Here is a 12,597-nt window from a genome sequence, read left to right as displayed (position 1 = left end):
TATTTACAACATTATTTAAATCTAGTCATCAATATTCGAGCAAATGTAATCGAATTGCACAAATCATTAAAAAAAAGTAGAATATCGAGTTATCTAGACAGCTTTCACTACCTTTTATGTAGGCCACAATAGACACAACAATAAGGCTTACAAATATTCCTTAGCTGAATAGAATGTAAATAAGCATTTACTTTTTATACTGACGGTATTAATTTTCAAACACGGGTCATATGATATTCCTCAATTTAATTTAACACCTGCGTTCATTCAATTATTCACCCTGTGGAATTGTAATTAAAGGTGACACTAGGGTAACGCATTAATAGTAGCTAGTTCTGTCTCGCGAGTCTTGTTCAGTCTTACCTGCAGTAGTTATTCCAGAATAATTCGTCAGTAATACTTTTGCTTTTGCTCCCTTAGTGGACAACTGAAAAGCTGCAAGTTTAGCAAAATGTGTCTACATTGTAACTACACTATTCTTCAAAATACTACTACTCGTCTGATTTCCAATTGCGAGTATTATGTTCAATATTTCAATTTTCAGATCACTATTTGGTGTTCAAAATAAATACCTTCTTTAAATTGTAAATGGTCATGGTAATGATATAAAGGACACTATTGTAAAACTTTAACTTGAATGACATCTCCAGACATACGATACTAGTGTACCTATTGTCTTGACACCCATGTAAAGTGTTGCAATAAAATATATTCATTTCTCTAGATCTATTAGGTGTTTGGCGACATGTACAACAGCGTCATGTCTGCACTCAAATACAATGATTACAAATTCATGCCACCCCCGTCATCACTCATAACAGTTATCTCATCTCATCATACCCTACGTCTTTTCAAGTATTATACAAAAACAAAGTACTACCGGATGCATTAATTTACTAGTAAGAACTGTCATTAAAGTGCCCAAGCAAAGTCTCTGCACGATTGCCACACACTTCGTTTTGCTTGTCTTAAATCACAACCTGGAGCAAACGTCTTGAATTGAACAATCTTTGTAGATTGCACATCAAGATTTATTCGGTTTTCTGGCACTAATTGGACAATCGTTCGTGGCCGTTTATACCGCTGCAGGAAATACTTTGATTGACGGATTTGTGATATGGAGAATGTGGCCAGTTATTTTGGAATTAATGAGTACATTAGATACCACATGGGTCATTATCTGATGGATACCTTTGCAGTTTATGTCAAAGAACAGACGAGAATTTCTCACGTGTTGTTCAAATCTCTTTGTGACAATTTCTAATTTAGGTAATAACGACTGTATTGATATCATACCACTACGTGCCTACAGACTTGTTCACATATTATTTATATTCCCAAGTGTGGTCGTTGGTTCAGAGTTGTTTTCACTCGGTCACTTTAATGTGACAAAAATGTTTGCTTCTTTTTTCCCGACTCCTAAATCATTATTTCAAATATAGAATTACGCTAATTGACGAATACGTGCAACATGTGTTACTATGATGGGCATGTCAAACGTAAAAAGAAAGGGTTTTTCCTAGAATAACAGAAGTGTGTTGTGTTGTGTATTAGGGAATTCAATCCAACGCTGACGTCTCAAGTCTGAGGTTAAAGTCAAAATATTAACAGCAAACGTATTTTTTTTCTCAAAAATGTACATGCATGATGAATAATCCGGTAAGATGAAAGAGACTGTATGTATGTATGCATGTATGAATGTATGTATGTATGTATGTATGTATGTATGTATGTATGTATGTATGTATGTATGTATGTACGTACGTACGAATCAGTCTTCCTGTCGATATGCCTTTGCTAACAGTATATTATTTATCTGCAATTGATAATTATTAAAGATATTAACAATACTTTTGTCTTATGTACTGTCGCTATTTTACAGAAATTGTACAAAAAGTACGTGCAGCCAGCCACAAGCCTTATTTCCGACCCAGTGTCGATAGAGCGACTTGCCCCGATAATCTGTTTACAGTAATGGAGAAATGTTGGGCAGAGGACCCTAACGACAGACCAGACTTTAACAGTCTTCGATCAATCCTTAGAAAGTTGAACAGGTTAGTGTTAAAGAGGCACAAGCTGAGTTTATAAACCTTTTACTCTCGAAGTGAAAATACTTACATAAAACTTGGTTAAACTATTAGAAGTATAATATTGTCGATGTATGCCTTCTATGACATTACACTTGACTTCTGCCATTTCTAGAACAGTTCATTGCCTATATGGTTTCCTCGACATTTTGTGATACGTATGAAAAATTACGTCATCGGATCGTTGATATGTTATATCTTAATACCAGGTTTGAGTTCAGTCAATTGCAAGTAACACTTTCATAGCTTCAGTAAAGTAGAATACTACCAGTGACTTTTAAAATACGTAGTATAAATCTCGCCCAGAAAAGCATAAACTCTGCTTTAACGAACGAAATATACTCCTTTGAAATTAAACTCTGAAACTTTTGCTGTTACCTTGTACATGAAAATGCAAACCATTCTCGGTTACAATCAAGAAGAAGAAAAGAACTAAGGTCACCGAATTCCGAACAACTTGAATTTTTGAAATGATGATTGTAAAAATAATCCGATGAAGATCTTTGATTTTCAGTGAAATCACTCCCCGAGCTACGTTATTGCATACTATCGGCCTCACAAACGTCCTTTTATACTTAGAATTACCATCAGAACACCAAGCCTGATCTTAACATTCATGTGTACTTCTTGGTGGTACACATCTGACATCATCTGTGATACTGGGAAAAGTCGTCAGCTAAAATGTCAATACAATTACTTTAATGGAAATTTTAAGTTTTGTCAAGGACACTATCCCAAACAACCGCTGTGAAAGATCCAGTACTCGCATAATAAAACGTTTGCGTAGGAGAATGAGATACTACTGCGGGCAAACTAAGATAGACACAAACTGAAGCTATTGGTGCATAACATGTAGATATAAGCTATAGCAGCTGAAAGGACGTTAATGTAATTACACACTCACAGTAGGGTGGCGACTCTGAAGTTTTCTTAACGTGACCGCACATTCAACCTCATTTAAGCAACCTCATAGCACAATGTAGAAGTATCACCTTTGTCAGTTGTCAGAGACGGATGTTAGGGAGAAGAAATCGTTAACTCAATCAATCCCGTCTTATTCCACTGAATTTTAACGACGATAGCAAATAAATGTAGATAAGTCACGTGACTTTAGAATGACATTTGTCACAATATAATATCACTCTTTTCAATATGCAGAACGAATGAGAGCGCAACTGGAAATATTTTGGATAACCTGTTGCAGCGTATGGAACAGTATGCAAATAATCTCGAAAGCTTAGTGGAGGAAAGAACAGAAGCTTTCTATGAAGAGAAGCGACGTGCCGAAGAACTCCTATACCAAGTCTTACCAAAGTGAGAACATCCTTTTTACTCTGTATACAATTTATGAGAATATAATTATATTCATATTTATTCAGGCATCGAGCACAAAAAGTAAATGGCATAATGATCCTCCTCGGTTTCCATAGTAACAGAATTTAAACTGTCAATCGGCTTAAATGATAAACGGAGACGTTGAGGTGTACGTGCATGAACCATATGTGACCGTTGTGAACAAATATATGTACGTTTTGAAACTACCTATCACCGTTGTCTATGTGTTTTGCCTTAAAGAGGCCTACAGTAATTACAAAGGGGAAGGCCGGGGAATGGGGGTGGGGGTTCACGTTTTAAAAGTCGGTCCTCGGGGGACGGCCATATTTTAGAAAATGGAAATTAGGGGAGGGTCACATTTTACATTGACTCATTTTTTTAAATCCAACTTTGCATTATTTTGTGATTTTGGCATGATTCCGCCGCTGCAATATAATATCATAACTTATCAGTTAGTTGCGGTGTGAGGAGAGGAGCGGGTCTCACAATATTAAAGGGGGAACAGCGTTGGATAATATTGGGGATAATGATGTGGAGTGGAGAATGATGTTGACCTTGGTCCTGGGGTTGTCAGTTGTGACTTTAAAAATTATAAATGTGGTGCGATCATATTACAGACAAAATTCCCTGTCTCTTGTGGGATTCAACCCAGAGGAGGAGGTATTAAAATGAAATATTTGAACTAGGGGAGAGTTATATTTTATACAAAGGAAAATAAGGGAGGGTAACTTTTAGCACATCGGGCTAGGGGGAAGGTCACATTTTATGCCAAAGACCAGGCTTGATTCCCCCCCCCCCCCCGGTCCTCCGCCATTGTAATTACTGAAAGCTCCCTAACCTGTGCTGTAGTATCTTCAAATTACTTGCAATAGTTTTATTTCTAAATTTTTTGACGTTTATGAGTGGAATTTGTGTGTATAGCTTTTGTATTTAAATCACAATATATTTTTCACAGATCAGTAGCAGAGAAATTAAAACGTGGTGAGGTAGTGAAAGCCGAGGCGTTCGAATGTGTCACTATATTTTTCAGCGATATCGTAGGGTTCACATCACTGTCTGCTTCGAGTACACCAATGGAGGTAAGGTTTAGCCTAGAAAAATATCTTTCTTCGTCCTTCATCCCTTTTCACCCCTTTATAACATAACTTCCTTCCTTCCTTCCTTCTCTCATTCATTCATTCATTCATTCATTCATTCATTCATTCATCCATCCATTCAGACAGACAGACAGACAGACAGACAGACAGACAGACAGACAGACAGACACAGCAATTGAGATGATGTAGTCTGAACACAAGTCGTGGAAACATCACCAGACAAAGATTTGAAGCTGTTATATCTATTTGAAACAGGCTTCTTATATATATATATATATATATATATATATATATATATATATATATATATATATATATATATATATATATATATATATATAACTAACTAAAGCCACATTAAAGCCTTGAAAATGTAATTAATAGAATTCAAGTGACAATTTCAAAAGAGCGCTACCACATTAACGATTGTCCTATCTTTTGATGACTTATAGGTTGTTAGCATGCTGAATGACTTGTATACCTGCTTTGATGCAATCATCGATAATTTCAACGTTTACAAGGTAAGGACAATATCAAACTACTACTACGTACGGTCGTTATCGCCAAATGTTTGATGTCCCGCTGAGTTATTGATTACCGCGGCTTGGATACTTGTAGTGCAGTGCACGCATTGCAATTGTGATGAAGTCAAATCGATTCATGTCAATCATTCGTGGGAACGATCCGAGGAGATGAATTTCGTCGACTGATAGGGCCTATCAGTGAGGAAGGCATCGATTTTACTGCATGATATCGTGAACACGGGGTTATGGGGTAATGAACTTTTGACTCCGTGTAGATTTTTAAGAAATCCCATGGTGATTTATCAGTGTTGCATGATTGTGCCTCATTATTGGGAATCGATGCAATGCTGGCTGGGCAACTGGGAATCCATTTCAACGGAGAGACTTGTTTCATGAATAATGCGACGCGTCGAACATTCCTAATAACGGAAGGTGTATATCAAGGAAGATCGGATGACTACTTTTCGTGTATCCACCAACAATTATATCAAGAACATATTTCTTTAATAGGCGTGAAAAAATTGGTATGTCGTCAAACCGAAAAAGTCTTTGTAGTACCCGCCATGTTCATTAGTAAAAAGAAAAAAAATTCTTTCCAAATGTAGTGTTTTTATGCGTACATCCTGAGAGGCTAGATCATTGAATGCATGTCAACGCAATAATTGCAAATATATGAATTTCATCTACGCTGGGAAGACGAAAAGTTGACCCAGAAACATTATGAAAAGCATACGTATAGTGATGCTCGATAAATATTTTGTACATGTAATCCTTGTACGCCCTCAACGTTGACTAGACAAAATACACTTCCGAGTTCTTTAATTAGTTTTTCTGTGGTTGAATATAATAATGCTACGTAAGACGAAGTATGGTTTAAGATCTTATTGTCATGCTATTGGTAGTTGAATATTTAAGCAAATAAAAGACTTCTGTAAAGTCTTGAAGACTGCGGAGACATTCCTTCTGGTGACTAGGTCGGACAGTGCCTGCGGTGTAATTACTTACAGAGCTCTGTTTCATAGACAAATACATATTGTTCTTTTCGCCTCTAAGGTGGAGACAATTGGAGACGCGTATATGGTGGTGTCGGGTCTTCCCATACGAAATGGAGACTACCATGCCAGGGAGATTGCAAGAATGGCCATTGCCTTGCTGTATGCTGTGGAAAACGGTTTCAGGATCAAACACAAACCCGATGCACAGCTCAAGTTGCGTATTGGTATCCATTCAGGTGAGATTTGAAACAGATGTATGCACAAGGTATTATAGGTTGTCATTAGATTAATTGGTTTGTGCTCCGTAATGTGATTTACTTCCATACCGTAAATAACATCATGGTATTTTTCGAAACTTTGATTCCATCGTCAGTTGTACCATTGTTTCGGCATTTCATATTGATATATAAACAACACATACATATACACTTTAAAGCATAGGCTAGGTCAGTCATTTTCCTAGTCTTGCTTCTAGACGTTCGGGCTTTCTTCCGATACGATAAGCGAACCAAGTTCGCTGTAAGGGCTTGCACGAACTCGGATGTTCCATCCTCGATAGTGATGTTCGGTCGTGTGTCGTATTCTATCGGAAGAACATCCGAGGTCTAGCAGCTAGACTATCATTTTCCCGCCTTTTGAAATTTAAGTTATGGAGTGAAATTTATACAAATCTACAAACGAAAATTAGCCAACTGAGGCCGCACATGCTGCTGTGATATGAAAATTGAAAATCACATAATTATAACATATCCTGTAGCAATTTTAAAAAACCTCCATAAGTATCCTTGAGCAGACTACAACATGTAATATTATATATATTTGATGACTTTCTGTATAATCTACACAGTGTAATTTACATTCAAACTATGAATATATTTATGTAATAACATTTTCAAATGTTTTGCTAGGTATGGTCTGTGCTGGAGTTGTCGGCCTCAAGATGCCTCGGTACTGTTTGTTCGGTGACACTGTGAACACTGCTTCGAGAATGGAGTCCAATGGCTTGCGTAAGAATATAATTCCCTTTAAAGAAGTTTTGACTATTTCCAGAGGTTGTTTTGTTATAATTTCTTTTAGTGCACATCTATTCTAATAGGCGAGATATTTGAAAGAAAAAAAAACCCAGTTCATCGCTTTTCATCTAACTGAATACAATTCCCTGACCATACTATGTTAATACCTACATTTGATCATGTGAAAACCTTTTTGATATTACAGTAACTAAAAAATGAACGAATTGCTGTGGTATCACGAATTTTCCTTTTCGAAATATTCATGTAGCCCAAGTCTTATTTGGGATTTGGTTTGACTATGGAAAGACTATCATTGTTCCTGAGGATGTTATACAACACTTATTGCCTGGACTTATTCCGGCATTAGTAGACGTCATTCATATAATATTACCCCTGGTGTTGTTATGTAGCAACTATTTCTCTCTGTTTTCAAGCTCATGGAAATTATTGTTATATAATGACCCTCCGGGTAATAGACGCTCACTAGTGCCCTCACGCTAAGTCAGCAAGTGTATAATGATACGATTGCTATAATGATGTGTGCAGTACTCGAGATAGGATGGACTGATGAGTATTATTATTTGTAATTAAAGACTGCACATTGAGTCAATTGTTCTGGTGAAAACTGAATTTTTATAAACAGTTGTAATAAAAAGGCCATTGGGGCAGTGTTTTGCTATTGTAAAAGCATGACATGCAGAGAGAAAGTGAACATGCATGTAAATGATGGTCCATATCTTGTGATACATATTATATTTTGAAACTGTACCATGCAACTATAAAAGTCATTCGCAGTATCTGCCTAACTTTTGGCTAACTCAATAAACGCTTTAATTTACAGCCCTGAAAATCCACATGAGCGAACAAACGAACAGCATCTTGTCCACTTTCAAGACGTTTATCATTACCAAGAGAGGGGAAGTCGAAATGAAGGTAAACATTATTAAAACTGTACAAACTATTTCACCATGATTCACCACTAATTCAATTAATATAATCACCATATATGAACGAGAAATGGGTATTTATTTTGGATTGTTAATTAATCAACAACCCAAAATAAATTTCAACTCGGAAACGTAACAAGATCTACAGGTGGTCGTGCATGCCCCATTTGGGAAAAAACAAACGATTGGGGTGATATGGCCTAAATAAAATTGTGTTGTTCCGATTAGGGGGCGATTTTAGAATAGCTGGAGTAGGTAGATTTGTGTGTGTGTGTGTGTGTGTGTGTGTGTGTGGGGGGGGGGGGGGGTTATCAGGTGGCTATGTTTTTCGTTGTTTTCCATATGGTCTATTATTGGTTTCTTCCCGTCAGATGTACAGCCATTACAGATTGGAAAAACACTTTTATATTGTATTTTTAAGTTGATGCCAGTTTCCACATCTAATATTTCTCGCGAGACTTCACAATTTTCGCGATTTTATTTTATTTTTTCTCGAATACGTAAAAAGTTTAGGGTCGGGTACCGGAACCAAACATATTTTCGCCATATGCATAAAATGAACGTATTTGTGAAATTCCGCTTTGAAATGTCTATTTTTATAGAATAGACAGTAATATTTTTTCATATAAAGTAACCTATCTTTAACACACATGCTGGGTTATACGTTTTGAATATAATTGCAAAAAGCTCAGAAATATATATGGTGTTACATATTTTGATTTGTTTCATGTTTTCTAAAGGGCAAAGGAAAACAAATAACGTATTGGCTAGATGGCGAAGAAGTTGTTGAAAAGAAGATCAACGGAGATATTCCACGAGCAAATCATGCTAATTATGGCCACCTACACTATACCAAACCCAAGAATTTTTTTGATCACCACTGAGCAAAGATTGAAGAAAGGTCAAAGGTCGATTGTGACGTCACAAATGCATAAAGTATTATTTCAGTGGGGCCTCACTTGGTTGAAGACTGCGCAGTGACATTGAATTGTATGTGGATTTACCAATAGTACAGATTCACCACAATGTGAGGAAAGCGGTGTATTTGAGGTTGGTCGGCATGTGTGTAAAGTCACAGTTTTAAAATGACATGGTGGTGACCTCGATAAACATAATGAAAGACCAGGCGCCAATTAAGTTGATGATTGTGATTGTGAACCTGATTAATTCATCCTTATATGATGTCAAAAAAAAACTTAAAACACGTCCAATCAGTAGATATGCAAATGATCAGAACAATTCAGTATTCAGCTTCTCCCATATTGCAGGAGGAGAAGAGATGCTTGTATTTTGAAGCTTGCCTAATAGTCATGATTCAAACCAGAATGATGAATTATATAACTTTTAGTTTGTCTGCCTTTTTTGTTTATTTTCATTGTAACAGAGAAAGTGTTCCATTTATGTATTGTAATGTAAACTTGGGTTTAAAAAGGAGAATATTTCATATAACATGATGTATATATTCTAGAAACTTCCAGAAATATTTTTTGTGTATAGCATATAGTACAAGGCATCAGCAAAACGTTCCGTATTATAAGAGCCGAGGACGATAAAATATTCGTAAGGTCATGAATGTTATGAAATCAAGATTGTCCGGTGATTCGTGCAAGAAACTGTATCATCCTCATTTCGCTGACAATTGCTAAAGTAAAAAGTAACATTTCTACGTATAGCGCCCTCTTCGTTGGATGACTATAATCTTCTGTTTTTAGTATTCTCGGCAACGTATATATTTGCTCGTGCCGAATAGCAAATTATGTCTACAGGCTTTATATGGTAGTGTGATGATATCATATGTATACGGAACTCTTAGTATTTGATTGACATAAGAAGCATTTATATTAGCGTTTTCTTGCCTAGATTAATTCGGATTAAAATACCGAAGAATTGTCTTTCACTGATTCAAGCTCAGAAAGATTCAGTCACATCTAACAAGGAAATGCAAGTTCAACTTTTTGACATGGTAATTATCCGACGAACGAAACCTTTTTTTTCATTTACAACGTTTAGTTACATTCTGCGATCATTGTAAAATTTTGAAATGCAAATTAAATTCAATAAGATGAAAGCTTCTACCCGGATGATGACATGGTTGCGTTCGTTGTGAGATTGGCATCATTTCTGTGCGAAGTCCGTAGACTTTTGAATATGACTTTCGATTATTGGAAGCACGCGTAAAAGAATTTATTTCATACATACGAAGTTTGAATAGTATTTAGTAATTGCCGATAAGAATGAATAATATTGCACCGCAGGTTAGTGTTCACTCCTATGGTTCTGTTCGATACAACCAGCGATGCAGCGACCAATTAGGAAACTGCACATTCTATATTACAATCGCAATTTAGTGCTTCATTTAATAGTCTGAGTGAAATACACCATGTAAACGTACTGCAACTAGATGGAGACATGCGGGCGCCAATGTTTTTCAATTGATATCTGCATTTGATATCTTCATACAGACAAAATGTAGCAAGACTGTGTTTCTTTTTTGTTTCTGTCTGGTTGTGTCAAACAGAATGAACACTAGCCTCCAACAGGCCGTACTTGAGTTTGTAATTTTGGTGTAAAGATTTACCAATTCTGACCATGGCCATGTAGGCGTTCATGCGTCGAAACCATAAGCAGTATTTTAAGCGTAAGTGAATAGGCTGACATTGTAGTATTCCGGGACCCTAAAAGTCCCATTTTGAAGTGCAATTTGGCAATCCTGAAAGGTACACACGAATAAGAAATTGATAGGGTCAAGACTATATTTCATATTTCAGATATTAAGTTATCTATATTAAAGGTTGGTTATTTTTCATAGTTTTGGGTTTGGTTTTACACTTACATACACTGTGGTTGCTTATTTGTTTAATGGCGCTGAATATATAATATATATAAAAAAAACTGCTCACTATCAATTTACCCGTCCTTATATTTTAACATTTAGCCACAAGTTTATTTACCACATTGTGTATGATAATTTTAAGCATTCAAAATTTATAATAGTTTGGTTTGCTGGACAATAGGAACTAACCGGTAATTGATAATTGATTTGGTAATTGATGTCACAATTTTCGACCATAAAAAACAAACCATAGAGGCTTAAAAAAACACCTGTGGATGAAACGTTTTACGTTTGAAATAATAGTTTCGGAAAAAAAGAACTCATTTAACAGTATAGTTTTTAAAGCACGGCTCCATATTTGTATTTTAGTATATAAGGGTACTTGTTGGGTTTTCCTTTTTAATAAATTTTTTTCTCTTGGTAAATAGACTGAGAGATTGGTCTGTACACCCGTTACGGTGTTTAGTGTAGGATTTCGAAACAGTGCCACCAACGTCGAATCTTTCAGTCTGTTTGTATACAGCTCGTTTTGAAGTTTTCCAGATCCCAAGCTAGCAGAATCATTTCCTCGAGTGAATTGTATGTCAGTGAACGATAGCTGTGCAAGGGGGATTTCTATACTTGACATACACGTTGGTACCTGTTTTAATCTCAAGATATAGCCACGATTACTTTCGACAACAGTGTCAGTCCATGTCTTTACACACCGTCAGAATAATCTGATCTTCAATTTGTGTACAGGTAGTAGATGCATATACCATTGCATGCATGCTAAAGCATAGTTTGAGATAGACTTTCACAAGGGATCATTGAGAAAAAAGTAAACGTTTCTTCAAAATGTAGAAAATACAGAGTTTTGTAATCAGGTGTAAATGGATATATATCAAAAACTATTTACATTCAAATGAATGAAATATTTTGATTATAAAGACTGAATTGTAACAGCGTGCTAAAAGCCATTGCCAAATATACTCGGTGTAATGTTTGTGAACATAAAATGTACCCTTTTTGATTTGGATTGTATCAATATCATTTCATTGTAAGATATATGCGTGACATAATATACTAATTAGGGTCAAAGTGTTAGGGTCAATGCTGTGTAACCATTTAGAAATGTGTTTTCTTTTTTGACCATTATTTGGATAATTCAACATATATAACAGTTTGGGTGCAAAATGTCCATATTGTAAATTTTCAATATAAAAAAGCACATAAAAATAAACTAATTAATCAGTGGCATTCATCATTTGAGATTCTTAAAGTGGCCATTTTATTTTGGATTTTTTAATTTATAAAACAAATATATCATACCTTCCTACTTGAAAAATCAATGCGAAACAACATAGCTCAAGTCAGTGTTTGTAACTCAATACATTCCAAAAAGCGAAAAACATATATTTTAAAAAGTTTGTTATTGTATGTACAGTAACAAACATTTTACACACTTAAGTCTTTTCCCATTTATTGAGTTACAAACAAGGACTTGGAATATGTTGTTTCATGTTGATTTTTCAAGTAGGAAGCCATGATAAAATTATTTTATAAATTAAAATTCCAATATCATTATCCAATTCTCATCCATATGGCATGGCCACCTTAATTTTGAATGAATTTGTTTGTGTGTAAATACAGATGCGTTTATGATCAATAAAGATGACCTGATATGACACTTGCGTGTTTTGTCTGCCGTTAGGTATTGATGGATGAGTCTCTCTATCTTCAGTATGTTTATTCAATACAAGTTCAAGTGACAAATACCACGTCAC

General features: G+C 35.6%; 1 protein-coding gene across 3 annotated transcripts in view; it reads left to right on the top strand.

Moving 5' to 3' along the window:
- LOC144447513 (atrial natriuretic peptide receptor 1-like) overlaps positions 1-12,485 on the top strand; it is a 273,931-nt gene extending 261,446 nt beyond the window's left edge. For 2 of the 3 annotated variants that reach the window (XM_078137559.1, XM_078137557.1), the window contains exons 14-21: positions 1,883-2,054; positions 3,246-3,401; positions 4,378-4,501; positions 4,972-5,040; positions 6,097-6,274; positions 6,947-7,045; positions 7,893-7,984; positions 8,739-12,485. In XM_078137559.1, coding sequence (XP_077993685.1) covers positions 1,883-2,054; positions 3,246-3,401; positions 4,378-4,501; positions 4,972-5,040; positions 6,097-6,274; positions 6,947-7,045; positions 7,893-7,984; positions 8,739-8,882 — 1,034 coding nt within the window. In that variant the 3' untranslated portion in view covers positions 8,883-12,485. The remainder of the gene's footprint in view (positions 1-1,882; positions 2,055-3,245; positions 3,402-4,377; positions 4,502-4,971; positions 5,041-6,096; positions 6,275-6,946; positions 7,046-7,892; positions 7,985-8,738) is intronic. The other variant, XM_078137558.1, reaches the window with a different exon arrangement.
- Positions 12,486-12,597: the final 112 nt, after the last annotated feature.

Source organism: Glandiceps talaboti, chromosome 16 (assembly GCF_964340395.1).
Source record: "Glandiceps talaboti chromosome 16, keGlaTala1.1, whole genome shotgun sequence".
Lineage (NCBI taxonomy): Eukaryota > Metazoa > Hemichordata > Enteropneusta > Spengelidae > Glandiceps > Glandiceps talaboti.
This window is presented reverse-complemented; position numbering and strand designations above follow the sequence as displayed.